Below are 25,956 nucleotides of genomic sequence, written 5' to 3' on the forward strand. Positions count from 1 at the left end.
TACTGAAAACCACCCCTTTTAATAGTGGGTTTAAACTCGGGTCAGCCCATGGGCTACATGGCCAATACATCGGGCTTTACTTGAACAACATTGACGGGCCCCAAGGTTTCTTTATGTGGCTTCAAAGGGAGAAAATAACCCAAAAGAAAAAAAAATACAAAAATCTAGTAAGTTAACGAGGCAGGCGAACATCGTACCTCTACCATGCGTTCATTGTCAAGCACATTCGCGGAACTAATGAAGATACTTCCGCTTCTGCAATTATTCTCCTAAAATTGCCCAAATTTGAACCGGCGAAGTTTTCCAATATTGAACGTGAAAAGAGGAATGCAAAACTTGTGCTCCGAACGGCACACCATTTACTTGTCGCCAAACTAGATACATATTTTTCAAAACGATTCTGCTTTAGCACTCGATGGCATTACAAAAAACACGTGAGACTGCACGTGGAAAAGAAAGGAAAAGCAAAAGGCTGAAATGATGTTACAACAAATACAGTTGATGAAAGTTAGTGCTTTACAGGATGACTAGTGGAGTGATCGGCAGCCCTCTCTTCTTCCCAGATCTAAAACAGAGAATGGGAAATGAAAATAAGTCAGCAAATCAACCATGACATGAATATCCAAAAGCAGAAAAGGCCATGCAATATATAAATAATGAGCAAATAGTAATGTACACAGCACCAATCAAGCCGTTCAAGAAGGCTGAATAGCAGGATTAAGGAAAGATACAAAAGGGCAGATAATCAGCATTTGATTCCCAAAATCGCCAGCACAGATTTAAGGCCCTGTTTGGAAACTAGTAGCTGGGATGGGAAGTGGCAGCTACCACCTCCTAGAGGTGGTAGCTGTCAATTCCATGCTTTAGTGTAAATACAATGCCACTTCCCATCCCAAATGCATTAACTTCCATCCAAGCTACCAGTTTCCAAACCGCCACCAGGTGGTAGTTTGACCAACTTTTTGCCAAATGCATTAACTCCTATACCAGTCCTAGATTCCAAAAAGGGCCTAAGAGACTTTATCAAGTGGTCTCCACGTAAACACATGCAGTAATTGAAGTTTGATCCTACTCACCAAGGATGAAACTCAGAGTTGACTTCAGAATGTCTCATTGCCCTTGACATCAGCTTATTCAGTTTATCTACCACGCATAGCTCTTCATTGCATGGCAAAACTATTTTGACCAATCTTCCTTTCTTTTGTTTCATATACATTCTTAGAAGCACGAGAACCACCCACGAGCATGAAAAAACACCAAATCTTGATGGTATCAGAGCATTGTGGTGTATGTACAGTTTGAGCTATAAAGAAAATATTGATTATTTGACACCCTTGACTGGAGATCCAAAAGGTTGTTCTGCTCCCTTCTTTGGAGTTGAGACTTTCAGCTGCTCATGTTCTACTTCTCTTTGAGCTTTCTTTCTCTCAAGCTCAACCTGTCTACAGTTTTCTTCATGAGCGTGCCCAAACATCTTTGCAAAATTTAGGAGTGTAGAGACAACTGCAAGAATTATTCAAAAACAAATTATACACTTCTAAATCCACCAGAGTGGATGAAGGAAAGCCATGACTGCTATTTCAATTATATTAAAATAAGGGAATGGAAAGAAATAAGAACTATTGATAGAATAGCAAGTACCATCACAGCAGAGAGAGAATGAAACACCATCATACGATAACAAGAGTCCTTAGAATTTCAATTTTCAACAAGTTAGATTGCAAATATTTAAACTAAATCTGCCATTGGCAGCATGCCAACTCACCCATTTGCTAATACCAACCCAAGATAGGAGGTAGCCACCTTGTGTGACTGGTTGGCAGCCAGCTTTTCAACAAACTTTCTAAAAGCTCACAAAATGTCTTATAATAAATTACACTAATATTAAGGTGAGATGGCTTCTCATTCTATTCATGTCAGAGTTTAGTTCCTTGATCCATCCGTTAGGTTTAGCAAAATATAAAATGGACATAGAAGATGCAAGAATACCTCCTTGCTTGCACATATGGAAAATGAATTTATAATTGGAAGTGTCGCTCTATTTATATGAAGATATACTTGCATATTGAACAATGAAGGAAACTTATAGTACAACAATCTGGAGTTGGAATTTTACACCAAATTCTCTTCAACCATAGCATAAGGGCACGTTTGCTTGGCCCCCAAGTGAGAACCGTTCTCTCACAATGGTGAGAATGATTTCCATATGCAACATTTCTCACAGGTGAACAAGCATGAGAAAATGAGGCGATGAGATTCAAAATCATGTTTGGGGTCATTTTACTCACTTCTCATGTGATTCCAATCACATAAACCACATTGTGATTTGGAATCATATGACTTTGGATCACAAGGGATGGAATTGTGTGATTTCAATTCACAAGATGCAAGCAACATGCCCATAATATGAAAACAATTCTGAGATCCCTTTCCTAATAATTATAAAGCACACTCTAAGGAAAGATCAAATTTAAATTAAGAAATTAATGAGATCAACATATGCAATATAACATCTAGAGCAACAAGTAGAAGGTTGAGCTTTCTTAAAAGCTAAATGAAAATATCAAGTGTGGGAGTACCTTGTTCAAATGGGCAGCGAACAGGGTCCTCCCCAAAATATAGGGCAAGTGCATCTGCATTTCTACCCTGAGCAAGTGGATATAACAATTAGGGAAGTTACCTGAAAAGGTTCATGAGCATTTAGTAAACCTGTTCACATACCACTGCAGAATACAGCAAGGTTAAGGATCGTACTTCAGATTCAGCAACAGTAAGGAATCCCCTCAGGGTCTGAAGAATAAGAATAATATAAATATCCATGCACATAAAAGAATTGTGAGAAGATATAATTGAAAAGAAGACCAAATAAACATATATTGATAGAAAAAAATGTCCACATCACTCAAAATACATAATGATGAGGGAGCTTCAAAAGAAATGAATTAAGAAATAACACAAGTAAATTGTAGAATATCTTAGACTAAAAAAAATGAGTATGTTGTCTTTAAGGCAGGAAATAACATTTATACAAAAAAAAAAGTTACAAAACTTCCCATGGAATTCCATAGATTTCTTACAATGAAGGTCAAGAGTGAAAAATGAATCTAATTGCTAGGTTATATGGCTTAAGGAGGAAACAACTGTTGCTGTTGGTCATGAATCATTGAATTTGCCCAAATAATCAACTGGAACTTCTTCAATGAATGATGGTTGAAGGTTCCAAAGTACCAATGTAGGGTTTGATGGAAAATTTATGCGGACTGGTCGCAATCCTCCAAGATTTTGATTGGTGCAACAAAGAAGCTAGGGTACATTAAGAAGAACTAAGAAACCACCGAGAATGACCCCAACTATTAAGACTCCAAGTGTGCAAACTATCTTATGATGGCATGTTCCCTCAATGAATGGAGCCCTTCATTAGAGGAACCTTTAGAGTGTTGACAACGCTGCATAAGTGTGAGATGGCGTGGCTGCTACTCAGAGAAGTATGAAGTGAAAAAACATGATGTCTCAAACACAATCTGAAGATGTAAGAGGGCAGACCCTTGAATTAGTATTACATGAACTTAAGAAATTATAGGAAGATCTAAGCTATTATTATGCAAAAGTGGATAATGATGAATTTGATGAGAAGGCATTTGAACTTGATAGTAGGTATGATGTAGTGAAATATGTGAAAAAACAAATATAAAGTCTAATAAAGAACATTATAAAGCACTAAGGCACTACACAAGCACATAGTGCACATACAAGACTTCAAAGAGTCAAAAAATAACACAACATAAAAAATATAATCTTTATTGAGTAGAATGCTTAGGAAAAGTATTAGAAACAAATGGGGTTTTTACCCCTATTTATACACAAGAGGTAGTCTCAATAAAGTTGTTGGAATGATCCAACAACTATGTCACATGGGTGCGGGTGCGGGGATGCGACACTTCCAAAAAACCTGGGTGCGGCAGGGGCAAAAATGTAAAAAAATAATATATATATATATATATATATATATATATATATATATATATATAATTTTGAAGTTTTAACAGTTTAACATTTAACATTGTCTGAATATCATTCATCATGATGCAATATATCAACCTAAATATCAAATTATCAATCAAATAAGTAAAGCAATTACAGAAATCAACCTAAATATCAATCAAATAAGTAAAGCATAAAAGAATTAAATTACATACCAAAGTATATCCTGATGAAGTAATGGATGTTAATAATTTTCTTCTTCATCATCAAATGCATCATTAGAAGGAATACTGGGCTCAGATAAATCCATGTTTGTTATGTTGAAATCATGCTCTCCCTCGAAGTCACACTCTTCTGGGTTTACATCCCAAAATTTGGATGTTCCTTGTCTGTATTACAAACCCAATTTGAAAATGTTAAATACAATGCAAGTATATTTAAATGAAAAACTAAGAAATAATCGAATAACTAAGAGAGCAAATTAGTACCTGTATTCATCATTGGTTCGCGAAAGTAGTCGAAGATTTGAATGAACATATACTAAATCCTCTGCACGCTTGCTGATGAGTTTGTTTCTCTTCATATTGTGGATTTGAGAATATGTGCTCCAATTTCTTTCACAACAAGATGAACTAGCAAGCTGCGATAGCAATCTTAATACAAGACGTTTGAGAAAAGGTGTTTCTGATCCAAATGTTGACCACCATGCGATAGGATCTATATTATCTTCTTCTCTCGAGAATAATGCCGGTCCATATAATCTCAAAGATGAAAATTTTTCAAACTCTTGTGTGACTTGATGTAGAAGATATGCTTCTGGAAAAAGTCATCATACACATATTTCTATGTTTTGATAGCTCTGGGTCTAAATTTGGAGGGACACGACCAATACCACCAGCCCGCCACTTTTACAAACTGGAGCATTGTCCGTAATGATTTGTACCACTTTCTGATCACCCACTTCTTTTATCACTTCTATAAACAATCTCTTCAAATACTCTGTATTTTTATATTCCCCAGATGCATCAACCGCTTTCAAGAATATTGGGTCACTAAGCGAACAAGTAATGAAATTGATCAATGGACGCCTTTGAATATATGTCCATCCATCAAACACAATAGAAACTCTAATTTTCTCCCATGAATATTTTTTAATCTCCAGCAACCTCTCCACATTTACCCTCTCTTCTGCAAGAAGTGTGGTTCATATTTTTTCTGAACTTGGAGGCACATAACCACTCAAATTACAATTTGCCAAGGATGTTACTAAATCCTTCCAATAAGTATTTCTAGCCGCATTAAATGTGAGTGAACCAGAATAAAAATACCTCGCAACTTTTCTATCCAATTCTTCTCTTCCATATGTATTAAATGATGCTTGTATCGTTCTTCTACCTCATATATTGATTTTTTTTTCCGGCATCTTCTTGGTGGCTTGCAAATGGCACACTAACTGCAGAAGAATCAGCCATTGCCTTTCTCTTCTCATATTCTTTTTGTATTTTCTTATATTGTCTTCGCGTTGCCTCATCAACTTTTCTGCAAGCTGAAAGGCCATGTCCTGGTATCTTCAACAAATGAGCCTTCACTCTTGTGTAAGACCCAACAAAATCTCTTTCACAGAGCTTGCATCAAAATCTCTTGTTTCCACCACCGCCTTCTCCAGTTTTTGCAAGTTTATCTACATGTACCCATAGTGGCCCCACATCATCAATCCCACTACAACTAGCAGCAGAACTCACATGTTGGGATGAAGATAACGCAAGTCCTTTCCCTTTATCCGTTATTTTTATCTTGAAAACAAAAAAAAATACATTCAAAATTTTAAATCAATTATACAACATTATCTTGATATAAAATCACCAAGGAGGTGGGATCTGCCCCTTCCCTGCCAAAAACAAGGAGCAGGATGGGGGCTCGACCCCCTCCCCTGCCAAAAACAGAGGGAGCAGGGAGGCTCAACCCCTCCCCTGCCGACCCAACAAGAGAGCGAGAGGGGGGGCTCGGCCCCTCCCCTGAAATCAAAATGAGCAGGATGGGGGGCCTGACCCCTTCCCTGCCGAAAATAGGGAGGGGCTCAAATCCTCCCCTGCCGAAAACAAAGGGAGCAGGGAGGGCTCAGCCCATCCCCTGCAGACCCAACAAGAGAGCGACAGGGGGGGGGGGGCTCAACCCCTCCCTTGCCGAAAACAGAGGGAGCAAGGGGGGCTCAACCCCTCCCCTATAAAAAACAAAGGGAGCAGGGGGGGGCTCAGCCCCTCCCTTGCCGACCCAACAAGAGAGCGAGAAGGGGGAGGGGCTCGGCCCCTCCCCTGCCGACCCAACAAGAAAGCGAGAGGGGGGGGGGGGGGGTCGGCCCCTCCCCTGCCGAAAACAAAGGGAGCAGGGGGTGCGCGGCACCTCCCCTGCCGAAATCATAAGGAGCAGGGGGGGGGGGGGGGGGGCTCGACACCTCCCCTGCCGAAATCAGAGGGAGCAGGGAGGGCTCGACCCCTCCCCTGTCGAACCACCTTTAGAGCGAGAGGGCACGGGGGGGGGGGGGGCTCAGCCCCTCCCTTGTTGACCCAACAAGAGAAAGAAAGGGCACAGAGGGGGCTCGGCCCCTTCCCTGCCGGCACACGCAGAGAGCGAGAGGGACGTACCTGCGACGAAGGAGAGGAGGAGCTCAGGAGGTGGCGTCGGGAGGAGAAGGCTCGAGCTGAGCTGTGCGGGAGAGGAGAGGAGTGATTTGGGCAAAATTTTTTTTTGCCTAATCACTCCTTTTCATCGGGATTTTTTTTAACGTCCGAAATCTGGACGAAAATGACCCTGGGTGTGTTGACCGCACCCAAGGTCGTGTTGACCGCACCCGCGTCGCGTCGACACGGGCACCTACTTTGCTGAGTCCCTGTTACTTAGTCCAACAACTATAAAAGCGTTGTTGGACTGTTCCAACAGTTCTTTTGACTAGTCAACTCTATGTTGACTAGTCCAAAAAGAACCTAACTAAAAGAGACCCTTAAAACCCAAGGCAATTACAAAAAATATCAAAAACAAAAATAAATATAAAATTGTCCCTGTAGGACAAACCTATATACAAAAAGTAAAAAGACTAAAATGCCTCTTATGAGTTACAACAAAATACACACACACACACACACACACACACACACACATATATATATATACATATATATATATATATATGTGTGTGTATATATACACACACCACAAAACAACTTACATTTATCAATCATAACCAATCCACTGAATTCTTTTATTAATGAATCAATAAGAGTAATATGTTCCATGTCAAAAATGAAATATCAAACTGCAGGAAATCAGAAGAACTAAAAGAAAATAAAGTAGAGCCACTCTGTCCGTAAGTGAAGTCGTCTGAAACAAATGTGACCCTCGTATCTCTCAGAAGCTAGTCGACTTCACTGATCACCTGTGCCTGGAAAAAACCAATAAAATAAGAGGGTCAGAAATCCGAAGAATTCTGCGTACAAATTTCCCTAATGAATCAAATAAGAAAAAGAGCATAAATAAGATCCATGTAATATTTTGAGGAATACAATTATAGTCAATTCTTAAGTCAATTAACCATTCATGCATAATTAAACAGTTAACAGGAGGGAACACGAAATATGCAACATTGATCATAACTTAATCAATATGGCAATTAAATGTAAAATAGAACAACATCATACAATGATCAACATAAACAACTAAGTGAACAGGTAAATATGCATGAACTAATGCATAGCAGGAATATGCATGATTTGTGTGCAATGCATGAACCATTTATTATCTTCCATTTAAGTTTTTCTCTTTCCATATGCATGTCCTATTAAATGCACACATCCTTAAGTTCCTCTTTTTAATTACAGTGGCCCGCGGATACACCAAACGGGTACAATCCCCGAGGTTAAGTAGGGTTCCCAGGGTAGCTTCACACACAATTTGTATTTTGTTACCGGGTTCCAAACTTAGCCCTTGACCGATATCAGGAAACAACACCATCCATCGAAACCTTGGAAAACAGCATCCAAAGTCGGGGACACCAGGGAAAACAGCATCCACTGGCGCCACTTTCTTGGTATACCAAAACAAACTCACAGCTGTGACCAACACACCACTCCCGGGTAAAGTGGCGGATTCTCCCTAAAACCGTGGCCAAGAGAAGAACCTCAATATCGGGTTCAGGGGCAACAAAACGCACACGGAGTTTTTGTATCCTCACGGTTTCCCCTAAACCGCAATATCCAAGATTCCCACGCTAAAGCAGGGACATCAAGGAGAAAGTGAATTACACTGTTCTTTATTTTCTTTTATCTGGTTATTAATTCATTTCCTTTTACATTTGCAAATTTACATGCAGAATTAATAATATAAGCTTGCACATCAGCATGCTAAGCTTTTCACGGGACCACAACCCGTGACAACATAGAACAGTTCAGTAAAATAATATCACATTTGATTTGTTGCAATGCACCAAAAATAACTAAAATAGAGAACAACTGGTTCTCGAGGCTCACCCAACCCCTTATGATCCAATTGACCATCAATGCCTTCATAAGCAAAAATCATCAAGAGTATGTCACTTATGCATTCTTATCACACACTTTTCAATGCACATTCTTCTGCGACCAAAATCAATAATATTTTAATACATGAGCACGAGTTTCCACACCAACAATGCAATGCATACTTTCATTCATTGCACAATCCCTGCCAAATGCATGATTTCATTAATGAATTATTTCAGTTAAAACATACGAACACTCATGCTATTTTGATCTTGCAAAAGCACCTAAATTTCGTATATGTACCTGCACAAGTAAGCCTGCTTGCAACAACAATTTTAAATAAGTATCACACAACAAGTTCATTCACATAAGGAAAAGCACCCCTTTTGTGTGCATATGATTAGGCTCAATACACTTAACATAATCTGAAATATTTGCAGGCATAGCCTAACCAATTCATTTTTCATAAACAGAGAATTTGGGTCTGTCCAATACCAAACTGCATATATATTTTATATATATATATATATATATATATATATATATATATATATATATATATATATATATATATATATATATATATATATATATATATGTTTTTAAAAGGGAGACACCCAGCTGACAAACAGTCGGCTGGGACTCGGCTCCAGCCCAGCCGACTCGGTCGGCTGAGCTTGGCAGTCACCATACACGCCCAGCTGGGCCAGTGAGCACCCTGCTAAGGCCTAGCAGAATGCTGCCCAGCTTGCACCAGTCCGACCGGGCTGGACTAGGCCTGACAGGGCCTGGCATGCCCCAACCGACCCACTCGGCTGGGCTGCCAGGTGTCCAACTGGTACGAAGATGGGTCTGGTTCAGCCTGACCAGCATCCATCCTATGATGTTCAAGGAAGGATTTAAGTTAACAACGAATAAGTATGAACCATACAGAAAAAAAATGCTATATGTCTAGAGAAATAATGCAACTTAGCCTTTGACATTAATGTACAAAACAAATTCAAGAAACAAATTAGAAAAATATGAGACAACCACCTAAAACAGGAAATAACCATGCCAATCGAATAAAATAAACATGTAGAGATAAATTCCTGACTCAAACAAAATAAAAGATTATGAATAACATAAACTGGGAATATGCACTATAAAACCGATGGGAAAGAAGTATCAGTGCCAGGTCAGTCCTGCACAATAGATCAACCCATTTGTTTCCAAAACTGCTACTTTTTAATATGTGATCTAAAACGAGGTGCTCCAATGACATTCACCATGACCAATCATGCACACCTGACACGAAACTATGACAACTGTTGTGGGTACACTTCATAGCCCCACAGGCTTGCATAGGCCTTTGCATCCAGACTTTTTCTACAAGTACTCTAAAGGGGATAAACATACCACTCAACACCAATGTTCTCAACTGAAAGCACATAAACATACTATATCTCAAATCCTAAAAAGAAATATTGCCCATATGTCAAGATAGATAATACTCATGCAGTTAATTTTTTTCACTAAGTGGACGGTGAGTCTCATTCATATTTGAAAAACCTGCAATAGGCCTGCCCTTGGTTGGCCTGGCAGGGCCGACAGCTGCCCCAACCGAGCCCAGCTCGGTTGGGCTGCCAGGCACCCTACTGCGGCCAACAGCCCACATTAAAATATGTTTTTTTTTTTTGACATCATACCAAATTTCCTAAAAAGTTTCAGAACAGCATGTATGCTCACATAACTCAAGTATACACATATTTACAAAGTTCATAGCCATGTCATGAAATAAAATATCAGTCATAAACATACGTTCACCAAAGTTTTTTTTTTTTTTTTGGCCTTATTTCCAAATTTACATGTCTTACTAATCCACAACATGGGTTCTTCAAAGAAAATTAACATCACCATGGGCTCACACATGACAATCCCAATTTTGCACAGATAAAAATTCTGTTTTACTATAAGAATGCATTCATATGTACGTTGTTTCAAATAACCTAAAACAAAAGACCATGAAACACATGGATTTCATCAATGGATTGTAGAGTAAATGCTTAGATTTACTCACCCACATAGTTCTACACTAAAATACTTCAGGGAAATCGAATCCATGTTCGTTTTCCTCATTTAACCCAAAAGAAAACCCGTACCTTTTTCGCTGGTTTTCCGGCGATTTTACCGGCGATCGGAAACTGTAGGCGCGTCCCTTGCGGCTGCTGTGACAGGGGTACCCACCGTGGCTGCGGTGGGTGTTGTTTTCCGGTGACCTCCACCTCCCCAGAACGTGCCCACACAGTCCGAAAGAGAGAGGGACGAGGGAAGAGGGAAGAGAGAAAGAGAGAGACGCGGGAAGAGAGAAACGAGGAAGACGAAGGAGAGACCCCCTCTCCCTTCCCTTTTATCGGCTGATCCCCCCCTTTCCATGCCGAGATTGGTGGGGATCGGTTACGCCAGCCGACCCCCCCCTTCCTTCCTTCCTCTTTAGAAACAGTTTGCTCTTCCCCAATTTTTAAAAAGGCTGCAGCCCGATATAGGGTTTTAAAAACCCTATCGGGTTATGGATCTGGGTCGGGTCCGACCCGGGTCCAAGAGTTCACTTTTTTTTTTTTTTACTTACCTGCTAAGGGGGAGGCGCGGCCCGGGTCCGGGACTGAGACCCGAGATCCTATCACTATCAGGGCCAATGGATCCTTTGCCGATTTGGGTCTGTGAATTGGATCCATGACTTACTCGAAAAGGTGGATCCACAGGTTGGATCCAACTGTGGATCCCTGCACTAACCTTTAATTTTTTATTTTATTTCTTTTTATCTACATATATGATATTAACTATATATATTCCCCCTTATGGGTCCTGGATCCGAAGTACGGATCCTTAGGCCCATTCGCACATTTCGCATTATTTTATAAATGAAAATTCATGAAAATTTCTGGTTATTACATATAAGCCTAGACATGTTTATCCATCTTATCATGCTTCTTTCTACAATTCTAGACATGCTAAAATATTTTATGATAGAAAGAGTGATTATTTTCAAAAGAAACCAATATCCAAATAGATTTGGGTTCCTAAGACTAACTCTCATGGACCCAAAATGAAAAGGGGCAAAATGTTGTCTTTCAATTTTGTTGTAGATACACAAAATAAAGAACAAGTGGATCTTGGACAGCGGATGTTCCAAACATATGACTGGAAGGCCGGAGTTATTTTTCATCCATCAAAGTAAGGATGGAGGAACCATCACCTTTGGTGATAATAGCAAGGGAAAAGTAATCGGTATTGGTAATACAAACTTTCCTTGGATAGAAAATGTTCTTTTAGTAGATGGATTAATACATAATTTATTATCTATTAGTCAATTATGTGACAAAGGTTTTCTCATTTCTTTTGAACATAATTTATGTTTGATTTATGATTCTTGTTCTAAAATATCATCTTTAAAGGAAAGAGAAGGAACAATGTGTATGAACTTTATCTTGATGAGTTACCCACCCTCAATGAAAAATGTCTTATTGCTTCAAATGAAATTCAATGGTTATGGCACAAGAGACTTGGGCATGTTAACTTCAAATTAATTTCTAAGTTATCCAAGAATGATCTTATTAGAGGCCTACCTAGAATATCATATAAAAAGAATCACTTATGGGATGCTTGCCAAATGGGTAAACAAATCAAGAGTTCTTTCAAAGCAAAAGATATAATTTCAACAAAGCGTCCTCTCGAACTTTAACATTTAGATCTTTTTGGACCATCAAGAATTCAAAGTTTGAATGATAGTAAATATACTTTTGTCATAGTAGATGATTATTCTCGTTTTACTTGGGTGATTTTTCTGAATTTTCTTAACTCTGTAGAAGAATTACAAATGAAAATTTTACCTCTATTATTACTATTCGTAGTGATCATGGAGGAGAATTTGAAAATGAATCTTTTCTAAAGTTCTATGATTTACATGAAATATCTCATAACTTTGCTTTTTCTAGAGTGGCTCCCCAAAATAGAGTCGTTGAAAGAAAGAATAAAACATTGCAAGAATGTGCTAGAACTATGCTTCAAGATAAAAATTTACCAAAATACTTTTGGGCTGAAGCAGTAAATACATGTTATGTTTTAAACCGTGTTCTTATTCGACCGTTTTTACATAAAACCTGTTTTGAATTGTATTATAATCGTATACCAAAGATCTCATATTTCAAAACTTTTGGTAGCAAATGCTTCTTGTTAAATACCAAAGATAATCTTGACAAGTTTGATTCAAAATTAGACGAAGCAATATTTCTTGGATATTCTTCTAGAAGCAAAGCTTACTGTGTTTTTAATAAAAGAACTTCTTGCATTGAAGAGTCTTTACATATTGTATTTGATGAGAATGGTGAGCAAATTGCACCTCTAAGCGAATGAGAAAAAGTTATACCTCAAGGAGAACCTTTGATAGAAGGGAGTGACAAAAGCCTTATACTCCCCAATATGTTCAATTTTGGAATCACATTTCAAAGTTTCAGCCATACTGAAGATGCAATTTAATTTCAGCAAAAAAAAATCAGATTACCTCACTTGAACAACAAGTGTTATAATCATGCGTCAGGCAATATGACAGCCAATAAGAATATCAGGTCTTCAGGGCACGGTTAAACAAATCAGTCATATCTCGATCACAGGCAACAACACATGAAATGAATCTCGATCACACGCAATAGCACAGGAAATTAAAATTTCTGCTGCTCCCAAACAACAGGAAATCACGGCAGAAAAAAAATACTCCAAACTGAGGAGCTCAAGGGTTACGACTCCACATCTGCTCCCTTAGATCTGATGACAGATCTGGGTCAAATCCCAGATCTGTTATCAGATCTTCTCAGTTGGTTTGTCCATAAACTGTCTAACTTTGCTTACTGCTAAAGCAATATCCGGCCTGGTCACAGTTACATACAGTAGCTTCCCTACTATGGAGCGATAGCTTTTGCTATCAACCGGTTTTGACCCTTCTTCAAACAATTGAACTTTATGGTCCATGGGAATATTTGTTGGTTTAGCTCCCAACATTCCTGTTTCCTTTAATAAGTCAAGAACATACTTCCGTTGAGACAAAACCATCCCTTCACGGCTCCTGGCAACTTCTATACCCAGAAAATATCTAAGTGAACCAAGGTCTTTTGTAACAAAGTGTTTTTGAAGATGAGCCTTTGTGGCTTCAATAGCTTTCACATCATCTCCTGTAAGAATGATGTCATCCACATATACCACCATAACAACTATGCCAGACTTAGTTTTCTTGATAAATAGTGTATGATATGCTGCTGACCTATTAAAGCCAAAGTGTGACATCACTTCAAACAACTTTTGAAACCATGCACGAGGACTTGGTTTCAAGCCATAAATCGCCTTTCTCAATCTACACACCTTTTGACACTTCCCCGCAACCTCGAATCCTGGAGGTTGTTGCATGTAAACAGTCTCAAATAGATCCCCATATAGAAATGCATTTTTCACATCTAATTGGTACAAGCTCCAAACATGTTGAACAACTACTGAGAGAACAAGACGAATGGTACCCATCCGTGCAACAGGAGAAAAGGTTTCAAAGAAATCAATACCATATGTCTGAGTATACCCTTTTGCTACTAATCTGGCCTTGTACCTTTCAATAGAACCATCAAATTTGTACTTTATTGTATATACCCATTTACATCCAACAATGTCAGCATCCGCTGGGGAATCAACTGGATCCCATGTATGCTGAGATACTAAAGCATCCATTTCTTCTTGCATGGCCAGCTTCCAGCGGTTATCAAGCTCTGCCTGTTGATAGTTCAGAGGAATAGTTTCAGCAGATAAGGCTGAAATAAAAGATTTCATCTGATTTCCAATTCTGGCATCAGAGACAAAATGAGATATGGGATATAAGGTACATTGTCGTGTCCCCTTGCGTAGAGCAATAGGCCTGTTATCATCATCATGAAGATCACTATTGTCAGTAGAACTTACCTCAAGGGAAGAAGAAGATGAAGGCACTTGCGGAGGTGGAGCTCTACGCACATATACCAATGGAGGATTATTAAATTTGAAAGATGATGAAGTTTGGTTCAGTAATGAGGGCACAAATTCCAAAGGAAAAGGAGGTATAGGTAATGAAAAAGACTCAACTGGATCAACCTACAGCGGGGAACCAGTACTAGAGTAATATGGAGTGGATTCCAAGAAAGATACATCCGCACTGACATACTCTCGGCGATAAATAGGATCATAACATCGATATCCCTTTTGATTTTTGGGATAACCTATAAATATGCATTTTTTAGCTTGAGCAGCTAATTTATCACGGTCAGGGCCAAGTTTGTGTACAAAACAAACACATCCAAATATTTTTGGTAAGAAAGAAAAGAGTGGGGCATTAGGTTTTAGGATATGTAATGGAATTTGATAACCCACAGAAGACGAAGGCATGCGGTTGATCAGATAGCAAGCAGTGGTAATCGCATCACCCCAGTATAACGCAGGAACATTAGATTGAATCATAATGGTCCGGGCAACATCAAGCAGGTGCCGATGTTTTCGCTCAACCACCCCATTTTGTTGAGATGAATAGGCACAGGAAGTTTGGGATTGAATGCCATGATCTTGGTAAAATTGTAACAGACCTTTTGATTTAAACTCAAGAGCATTATCAGTGCGAACAATCTTGACAATAGATTCAAACTGAGTTTTTATTTCAAGAATTAAGGATTTGATAATACTTGGAACTTCAGATCGTTCTTTTATTAAAAACACCCATGACAACTTAGAGAAATCATCAACAATAACAAGATAGTATCTGTAGAGAGATGCACCGAACCCTAGGTAGAGAGAGAGAGAGAGAGGGGAGAGAGAGAGAGAGACGGCTGCACAGCAAGAGTAACTCGTTAATTCACATTAGGGCTCTCTCTATGTTAAATAGAGAGAGGCAAAAAGAATAAATTACATCTAAGTCCCTTATTAAATAAAAATTTCAAATAACCTCCAAACTAAGAAGATTTAAACTTAAACCACCTATTCTCAACACTCCCCCACAAGCTGGAGCATAGATATCAATCATGTTCAGCTTGTCACAACATTTTGAGAAATTTGGTCTAGCAAGGGGTTTTGTAAACATATCTGCAACTTGATCTTCCGACTTTAGATATTTGATAGTGATATGTCCAGCTTGAACCATATCTCTTACATAGTGGCAATCAACCTAAATGTGCTTTGTTCTCTCATGAAAGACAGGATTGTTCGCTATATATGTTGCAGCCTTGTTATCACACTTCATGGTCATAGGAGAGAAAACCTTCACCTGAAGATCATGAAGAACAGTACGAACCCACATCAATTCAGCAGCTGTTTGGGCCATAGCCAAATATTCTGATTTTGCACTCGACCTAGAAAACACATTTTGTTTCTTACTTCTCCAGGAAATCAAGTTGTCTCCCAGAAACACACATAATCCTGTGGTAGATTTTCTATCCACTACAGATCCTGCATAGTAAGAATCAGAATAGGCCACTATCTCCAGAGTTCCACCATTCCTGAACAATAACCCCTTTCCAGGAGAAGATTTTAGATATCTGAGAATCATAATAACTGCATTCCAGTGTACCTCAGTTGGTTTGTCCATAAACTGGCTAACTTTGCTTACTGCTAAAGCAATATCCGACCTGGTCACAGTTACATACAGTAGCTTCCCTACTAGGGAGCGATAACTTTTGCTATCAACCGGTTTTAACCCTTCTTCAAACAACTGAACTTTATGGTCCATGGGAATATTTGCTGGTTTGGCTCCCAACATTCCCGTTTCCTTTAATAAGTCAAGAACATACTTCCGTTGAGACAAAACCATCCCTTCACAGCTCCTGGCAACTTCTATACCCAGAAAATACCTGAGTGAACCAAGGTCTATTGTAACAAAGTGTTTTTGAAGATAAGCCTTTGTGACTTCAATAGCTTTCACATCATCTCCTGTAAGAATGATGTCATCCACATATACCACCATAACAACTATGCCAGAGTTAGTTTTCTTGATAAATAGTGTATGATCGGCTGCTGACCTATTAAAGCCAAAGCGTGACATCACTTCAAACAACTTTTGAAACCATGCACGAGGACTTTGTTTCAAGCCATAAATCGCCTTTCTCAATCTACACACCTTCTGACACTCCCCCTCAACCTCGAATCCTGGAGGTTGTTGCATGTAAACGGTCTCAGATAGATCCCCATATAGAAACACATTTTTCACATCTAATTGGTACAAGCTCCAGCCATGCTGAACAGCTACTGAGAGAACAAGATGAATGCTACCCATCCGTGCAACAGGAGAAAAGGTTTCAAAGAAATCAATACCATATGTCTGAGTATACCCTTTTGCTACTAATCTGTCCTTGTACCTTTCAATAGAACCATCAAATTTGTACTTTATTGTATATACCCATTTACATCCAACAATGTCAGCATCTACTGGAGAATCAACTAGATCCCATGTATGCTGAGATACTAAAGCATCTATTTCTTCTTGCATAGCCAGCTTCCAGCGATTATCAAGTTCTGCCTGCTGATAGTTCAGAGGAATAGTTTCAGCAGATAAGGCTGAAATAAAAGACTTCATCTGATTTCCAATTCTGGCATCGGAGACAAAATGAGATATGGGATATAAGGTACATTGTCGTGTCCCTTTTCGTAGAGCAATGAGCCTGTTATCATCATCATGAAGATCACTACTGTCAGTAGAACTTACCTCAGGGGAAGAAGAAGATGAAGGCACTTCCGGAGATGGAGCTCTACGCACATATACCAATGGAGGATTATGAAATCTGAAAGAGGATGAAGTTTGGTTCGGTAATGAGGGCACAGATTCCAAAGGAAAAGGAGGTATAGGTAATGGAAAAGACTCAGCTGGATCAACCTGCAGCGGGGAACCAGTACTAGACTAATATGGAGTGGATTCCAAGAAAGATACATCCGCGCTAATATACTCTCGGCGAGAAATAGGATCATAACATTGATATCCCTTTTGATTTTTGGGATAACCTATAAATATGCATTTTTTAGCTTGAGCAGCTAATTTATCACGGTCAGGGCCAAATTTGTGTACAAAACAAGCACATCCAAATATTTTGGGAGAGAAAGAGAAGAGTGGGGTATTGGGTTTTAGGATATGTAATGGAATTTGATCACCAACGGAAGAAGAAGGCATGCGGTTGATCAGATAACATGTAGTGGTAATCACATCACCCCAGTATAACGCAGGAACATTAGATTGAATCATAATGGCCCGGGCAACATCAAGCAGGTGCCTATGTTTTCCCTCAGCCACCCCATTTTGTTGAGATGAATAGGCACAGGATGTTTGAGGTTGAATGCCATGATCTAGGTAAAATTGTAACAGAACTTTTGATTTAAACTCAAGAGCATTATCAGTGCGAACAATCTTGACAATAGATTCAAACTGAGTTTTTATTTCAAGAATTAAGGATCTGATAATACTTGGAACTTCAGATCGTTCTTTTATTAGAAACACCCATGACAACTTAGAGAAGTCATCAACAATAACTAGATAGTATCGACACTGAGTCCTAGTAGGAATCTTACTAGGACCCCATACATCTGCATGAAGAAGTTCAAAAACTTTATTACTAGATTGACTCTGATTCGAAGGGAACGAGCTTCGATGAAGCTTGCCCAGTTGACATGCTTCACACTGAAAAGATGTGGTGGAAGGAATTTGAGGAAAGACCGAACGAAGCTTTGACAATGAAGGGTGACCAAGTCGGCGATGCCACTGAACAGGACTGAATGAATGTTCCACGGCAGCATGAACATTACCATTGGATGATGTAGGTAGTAAACTCCATTTTCTTCATAGCCTCCACCAATCTTCTTCCTCGTCAGCAAATCCTGAAAATGACAACCCATCGGATCAAATATTACTCTACAGTTTTGTTCTTTTATAAGGCAACTAACAGAGAGTAAACTTTGAGGAAAGTTTAGAGCATGAAGAACATTTTGCAACTGTAATGAGGAGGATATAGAAATATTTCCCTGACCAACAACCGGGGAGGAACTCCCATCGGCTAATGAGACTCCTCGATGAGCATTAATATCCTTTAAATCTGAAAAAACAAGAGAATTTCCACACAAATGTCTGGATGCACCAGAGTCAATAATCCACTTATTGTCAGTAGAATGAAGATGATTTCCTGTTGAATAGGCAACACCAGCTACTGGAGGGGTGGAACTCACAGGACGAAGAGCTATCAGCTCATCATATTCAGCACGACTGAGGGTGATACTACTGTCACTTGCAGAGATATTTTCCTGTATCTTTGTTGCCTCGAGAGTAGTAACATTTGCTTTAGGAGCATATGAATTTGATGAAGAAGAGGTTGGCCGACCATGTTTATCCCAGCACCGATCTTCTAAATGTCCAGATTTTCCACAGAATGTACATTGAAGCTTTCCTCTGCCTCCCATACCTCGTCCACGACCTCGTCCTCTGATATTCTGAATATTTCCACGCCCATAACCAGAGGAGACAACTAGAGTAGATGACTGGGTCACAAGCTGTGATTATAGAAGAGATATCGCAAGTCTACTCAGGCGATTGTATGCATCAGCAAGAGTAGGTACATCTGATCCAGTCAACATTTGGACTTTTGCAACAGAGAATTCTGAAGATAAGCCTGTAAAAAAATGAGCAACCATAGTCTGTTCTTGATGATCCTTCTGCTTCGAACAACAAAGAGGCCTGTGAACATTAAGTCTTTCAAACGCAGCTTTTACTGATGCATAATACTGGGCCAAGGTCTGATCTCCTTGTTGTAAATTATATATCTCCTGTTCGACTTGCAGGATACGACTCACATTAGTCTCTTGTGAATACGTATCTCTAAGATTGTCCCACATCTGTTTGGCTGTATTATAATAAATTAAACCATCTGCAATATGGGTTTCGACACTATTCATGATCCATGACATAACTATGTCATTATCTTCATCCCAGGTAACATATTTTCCCACTTTTTCAGTGGGTTCTTCTTCCAACAAGATATGTTTTCTACGATGTCCAGATACCGACATCATAAAAGTTCTGGACCACCTGGCATAGTTGGCTTCATTCAACCTTACAGAAGAGCTGTACGAGAAGGGATTGGCAAAAGCCTTATACTCCCCAATATGTTCCAATTTGGAATCACATTTCGAAGTTTCAGGCATACTAAAGATATACTTCTGTTTCAGTAGAGATAAAAATCTGGACAGACTTCAATCAACACAGGGAATAGCGTGTGTTACACTCACACATCAACCAATATGACAACCAGCAGCTGTTCACACACACAAAACCACGACAGTAAGAAATAGCAGCCCACAACAAGCGTAATTTCCCAGCACAGCAGGGAATCAAGCCTGCAGTTTCCACGACAGTAGTGAACAGTAGCCCACAAACATGAATAATAGTTCCAATTTTTTTTTCAGCACAGCAGGGGATCACGACCAACATAACTATGCATATGCATAAACTGAATCATAACAGAGGCTGCTCCCAGACATATATAGCTTGACAGTCATATCTCAATCACCAGCACAGCACAACAAGTGCGATTGGTGTTTCTCCCAAATAACAGGAAATCACGACAGGAAATCACGAAAAAAAAACCACGACAAGAAGATTGCTGTTGTGCCCAAACATCAGGATATCACGACAATAAAACTTGGCAACAAAACATCACGGTAGGAAATCCAGGAAATCACGGCAGAGATAAAACTCGGCAACAGGGAATTAAAGCTACAAACTCGGCACAAGAGAAAACGAGGGATATCACGACAACAGGGAATCACGACAGAGATATCACGACAACAGGGAATCACGGCAGGGATATCACGGCAACAGGGAATCACGGCAGGGATATCACGGCAACAGGGAATCACGGCAAGAAAAACAGAAAACGAGGAGCACGCATCCACGACCAGCAACACGCATCCTGTTCCCTTAGATCTGATGACAGATCTGGGCCATGACCTTGGTCAAATCCCAAATCTGTTATCAGATCTTACACAGAAAAATAAACAACTGACGTGGAAAAAAATTTCGTTGGTGTAGAGAGAAACTCGGCAACAGTTTGATCATGATCAATTAAGCTCCCACAATCGATGCTCTGATACCATGTAGAGAGATGCACCGAACCCTAGGTAGAGAGAGAGAGAGAGAGAGACGGCTGCACAGGAAGAGTAACTCGTTAATTCACATTAGGGTTCTCTTTATGTTAAATAGAGAGAGGCCAAAAGAATAAATTACATCTAAGTCCCTTATTAAATAAAAATTTCAAATAACCTCCAAACTAAGAAGATTTAAACTTAAACCACCTATTCTCAACAGTATCGACACTAAGTCCTAGTAGGAATCTTATTATGACCCCATACATCTGCATGAAGAAGTTCAAAAACTTAATTACTAGACTGACTCTGACTCGAAGGGAACGAACTTCGATGATGCTTGCCCAACTGACATGCTTCACACTGAAATGATGTAGTAGAAGGAACTTGAGGAAAGACCGAACGAAGCTTTGACAATGAAGGATGACCAAGACGACGATGCCACTGAACAGGACTGAATGAGTGTTCCACTGCAGCATGAACATGACCCACTGGATGATGTAGGTAGTAGACTCCATTTTCTTCATAGCCTCCACCAATCTTCTGTTAAAATGTATCTCCTAAAAATCCTTATTGTAAATATAAATATATATTTATATACATAGAGATATATTTACATATAATATATTATATGTACATATATCTCTCTATATATAAATATATATATTTATATATATATTTACCCAAAAGGGTATTTTTGTCATTTCTTGTTTTGCGCATATTCCCTTTTGAAGTATGTTGTAACTTCTTTTTTTATTTTTTGTAATTCTTTTTTTTCTTTTTATTTTTGACATTTTTTAATGTGCATTGGGGGTCCCCCAATAGAGTCGTTGGGGGCCCCCAACGGTCACAAATGTGACCGTTGGGGGGGCCCAACGGTCACAAATGTGACCGTTGGGGGCTCCCAACGACTCCTTTGGGAGCCCCCCCTTTGCACTCTCTTGCATTTGTATAAATAGGGGTGTTCCCCCCTTGTATTTCTTAAGCTTGAGAGTCTCAAGCATTTGGTTCTTTCTATAAAATACATGCCATTGTGCATGTTTATTATTTTTACGCTTTTGCGTACTTTGTTCAAGTGTTGCGAGAGTGCCTTCGTGCACATCTTTTCTATATTATTTATGCTTGTTTGCGTATTGTCTTTTCATAGACAATTTTACATGGTATCAAAGCAAGGTTGATTATTGAAGATCGTGGGATTCTCCATTTTTTAGTGCCTCGAAAAACATGCCTTCCGATCTTTGAAGTTTGAAGTGGTGGATCTTTCTTCTCAAATATTTTAGAAGAACCTTGTGCAAAGTTGGTGTTGGAAATATTGTGTTGGTACGCTTTTTTCTCTACCTCTTTACTCTCTAATGGGCGAAAAAGAGTCCCATTTTGCTCTTGGTTTCAAATTAAATGGGTCCAAGTATCATGTTTGGGCCAGAAATATGGAGGCTCATATAAAAGGGAAAGGCCTATGGGGATATGTACTTGGCACAATTCCGGAACCAGAACCCAAGATTACCGTAGTAAATGGAGGCAAAATCAAGATTCTTGAGGGAGAAGAAAGAACCAAAGCCCTTGAAGAATACTCCAAGAAACACGATGAATGGGAAATGAAGAATTTCAAGATTCTTTCATGGTTTTTCTCATCCGTGGAAACCAAGATTAATGCCAACATTATCAAATTCAAAAAGGCATCAGAAGCTTGGCATTATCTTGAAAAAATGTACACCTTAAGGGATCTCTCTCATAAGTATTACCTTCAAAAGAAGGCTATCTCCCTTACTCAAGGTGAAATGACGATTAGGGAATACTTTGCCGATCTTTCCTCTATTTGGGATGAGCTTGCAATGCTTGAACCAAAATGGAGTGGAGAGGCAATTGAGCTCCGTCACAAGCAACTTGAAGAAGATCGGTTCTTCAACTTTTTGAATGAGCTAAGGCCCGAATTTGAGTAAATAAGGTCATCTCTTCTCTCCTCTTTTTCTCCCCCTTCTCTTGAAGATGTTCTCACCAAATTAAGTGGTGAAGAGACTCGTATGAATTTATGTAAACAAGGACCAAATGTTCTTGCGGTCCCTTATAATATTGAAGAAAATAGTGAGGTCAATGCCCTATCCAGACTCGGAAACAATGTAAGAACCTATCGTCCCCCGCACTTTAAATTTCAAAATCAAGGTGAAAATGGTGGTCAAAGAGGAAGAAGGGACTATAGCAAAACTATTTGTCATTTTTGTAAAGAACCGGGGCATATCAAACCCGTATGTCCCAAATGGAAGAAACTTCTAGCCATGGCTACCACTGGTGTACCGCAGAAGGATGAGGCATCTTCGAGTGGGACCCTTTCTATAAATCAAATAGTGGAAGCTCTTCAACCTCTCCTCAAGGGATCTACCTCCGGTGCGGCCGTATCCACTTCTTCCTCTCCAGGTAAAATCTCTTGGCTTTTGGACTCCGGTGCATCCTTTCATATGTCCCCAAACATTTTTTCACTTTTCGATTATTCGAAAAATGGTTCTCCATCTTATGTCTCCACTGCTGATGGAACCTCTCTTGAAATTAAAGGAATAGGCAATTTTGAAACTCAAGAATTTTCTATTCCAAAAATCAGATTTATACCTAAACTTAACTTAAATCTCCTCTCTGTTTCTCAACTCACGGACCATGGCTGCGATATTAAATTCTCTTGTGATAAATGCTTAATACAGGATCGCCAGTCCGGGAAATTGATTGGGGAAGGCTTTAGAAGAGGAAATTTATACTATATGGAATCTCTTCAAGTTCCAAAAGTTTTGTGTAATGTTGCCCGACATAAAGATATAAATGTGTGGCACAAAAGACTTGGTCATCCTAATATCACCAAGTTATCATATTTGCATTTTGCAAAAGACCTATGCAAAAGCTCTTTTTCTTGTAATGACTGCATTCTCGGAAAAATGCGAAGTTTACCTTTTGAGCAAAGAACTATGTTCTCTTCTAAAACTTTCAAAATTGTTCATTCGGATGTTTGGGGACCTGCACCTGTTGTTTCAAAAGGAGGTTTTTCTTATTACGTAATATTTGTGGATGATTTTTTCAGATATTCGTGGATATATTTTCTTAAGTTTAAACATGAAGTGTTTTCATGTTTTAAAAATTTTCATTCAATGATTAAGAATCAATTCAACAGCAACATAAAGATTTTTAGAAGTGACTCTGGAGGAGAATATCTCTCCAATCAATTTAAGGTATATCTTGAGGATCACAGAATTATTCACCAAAGGTCTTGTCCTAAAACACCTCAACAGAATGGGTTGGCTGAAAGAAAACATAGGCACATTATTGAGACCACTAGGACCCTTCTTATATCTCAAAATATTCCTAAAAGCTTTTGGGCTGAAGCAGCTTTTGCTTCTGTTTATTTGATAAATCGCTTACCATCTAGGATATTAGGAAAAATATCTCCCTTTGAGGTATTACATAAGCTTGAACCTGATTATAATAGGTTAAGAGTCTTTGGATGTAAGTGTTTTATACTTACGGATAAGAATGACAAGCTCTCTCCCAAGGCTATACTTTGTGCCTTTCTTGGTTATTCCGAAACTCAAAAAGGTTTTCGTTGTTATGACCTTAGAGATGATAAGCTATATGTCTCTAGAAATGTAACTTTTTTAGAAAATGAGAGTGGTTTTGAAAAAAATGTTTCTCAACAAGAAAATTTTGATTACTCCTTATTTGACTTATTGTCTAGTAATGATGATATATCTAGTGATGATGAGGTATCATTAAACCATGATGAGGAAAATGATGCAGATATTGGTGAATATAACCCACTCAATGAACAAGAAAGTAGAGTTCCAAGTGAGCCAATAACCTACTCTCGCAGAGACCAAGACACCTTTAGAAGTGCTATTGATCAATATAGTGAGCTTTCTCCTATTCTTGACCATAGAGGATCTGAAAGGAATAGAAGACCTCCAACTCGTTTTGTATCCTTTGACTCTTTTTCACCCCGATATAGGGCTTGTCTTAGTGCCATTCACTCTTATTTTGAACCAATAAATTTTGAAGAAGCTAAAAAATGTATAGAATGGCAAGAAGCCATGCAAAGTGAACTTAATGCTCTTAAAAGGGCAGAAACTTGGGATTTCCAAACTCTACTTATAGGAAAGAAAACTATAGGTTGTCGATGGGTCTTTAAAGTTAAAACTAAGAGCGATGGTTCTCTAGAAAGGTATAAAGCTCGCTTAGTTGCAAAAGGGTATGGGCAAGAGTATGAAATTGATTACGAAGAAACCTTTGCCCCTGTGGCTCGAATGGTTACCGTTAGGTGTCTTATTACTATTGCATCTATTAAAAATTGGAACATTTTTCAAATGGATGTTAAAAATGCCTTCTTAAATGGTGATCTTAACGAAGAAGTATATATGGATGCTCCACCAGACATGAAGATTCCTAAAGATAAAGTTCTTCGTCTTCGTAAAGCTCTCTATGGTTTGAAACAGGCCCCCAAGGCCTGGTATGATAGATTTACTAGTGTAATGTTGGAAAATGGTTTTTCCTCATGTTATACTGACACCGCTCTATTTACTAGAAGATCTAATGCAGGAATTGTGATTCTATTACTCTATGTTAATGACATGCTAATTACAGGTGATGATGTTCAAGGAGTCAAGGGTATTAAGTCCGTCTTGACTTCAAAATTTGAGATGTCAGACTTGGGTTTTCTAACATATTTTCTTGGTATTGAGGTTGCCTATTCGCAACGTGGTTATTTTCTATCTCAGTCTAAGCTTGCTTGTGAGATTATTGACAGATCAGGAATTTCTGATGACAAAGTTTGCGAAACTCCTGAAGTCATGAGATAAAAAATGAAGATTGACGATGGTGTTCCCCTAACAGATCCTACTCCTTACAGGCAGTTGGTAGGCTCTCTAATGTACCTTAGCATTACTCGACCCGACTTGTCGCATGCTATTCACATCGCCAGTCAGTTTCAGCATGCTCCTACAACCGTTCATATGAGTGATGTCCTTCGCATCATCAGATATTTGAAAGGAACCATGAACAAGGGAGTTTTTCTATCTTCTTCCTCTGAATTAAAATTGCTTGCTTATACTGACTCAGATTGGGGAGGTGACCCTAGTAACCGTTACTCCACCACTGGCTTTTGTATTTTCTTAGGAGAATCTTTGATCTCGTGGCGATGTAAAAAGCAACAGAAGGTCTCCTTATCATCCACTGAAGCCAAATATAAAGCCATGGCATCTACCACCATGGAAATTGTATGGATTCGACGTCTTTTGGAAGATATGGTAGTAGTTGTCAAAGAACCAACAAAGCTATGCTG

At 39.0% G+C, this 25,956-nt stretch overlaps 1 protein-coding gene across 1 annotated transcript in view; it reads right to left on the reverse strand.

Moving 5' to 3' along the window:
* Nucleotides 1-284: 284 nt before the first annotated feature.
* LOC149835461 (formin-like protein 18) overlaps nucleotides 285-25,956 on the reverse strand; it is a 78,629-nt gene continuing 52,957 nt past the window's right edge. Inside the window, exons 16-19 of the mRNA XM_090009589.1 lie at nucleotides 2,722-2,790; nucleotides 2,580-2,646; nucleotides 1,077-1,503; nucleotides 285-565 (exon numbers count right to left, since the gene is read on the reverse strand). Coding sequence (XP_089865715.1) covers nucleotides 1,322-1,503; nucleotides 2,580-2,646; nucleotides 2,722-2,790 — 318 coding nt within the window. The 3' untranslated portion in view covers nucleotides 285-565; nucleotides 1,077-1,321. The remainder of the gene's footprint in view (nucleotides 566-1,076; nucleotides 1,504-2,579; nucleotides 2,647-2,721; nucleotides 2,791-25,956) is intronic.

Source organism: Nuphar pumila, chromosome 6 (assembly GCF_984573655.1).
Source record: "Nuphar pumila chromosome 6, dmNupPumi1.hap1.1, whole genome shotgun sequence".
Taxonomy (NCBI): Eukaryota; Viridiplantae; Streptophyta; class Magnoliopsida; order Nymphaeales; family Nymphaeaceae; genus Nuphar; species Nuphar pumila.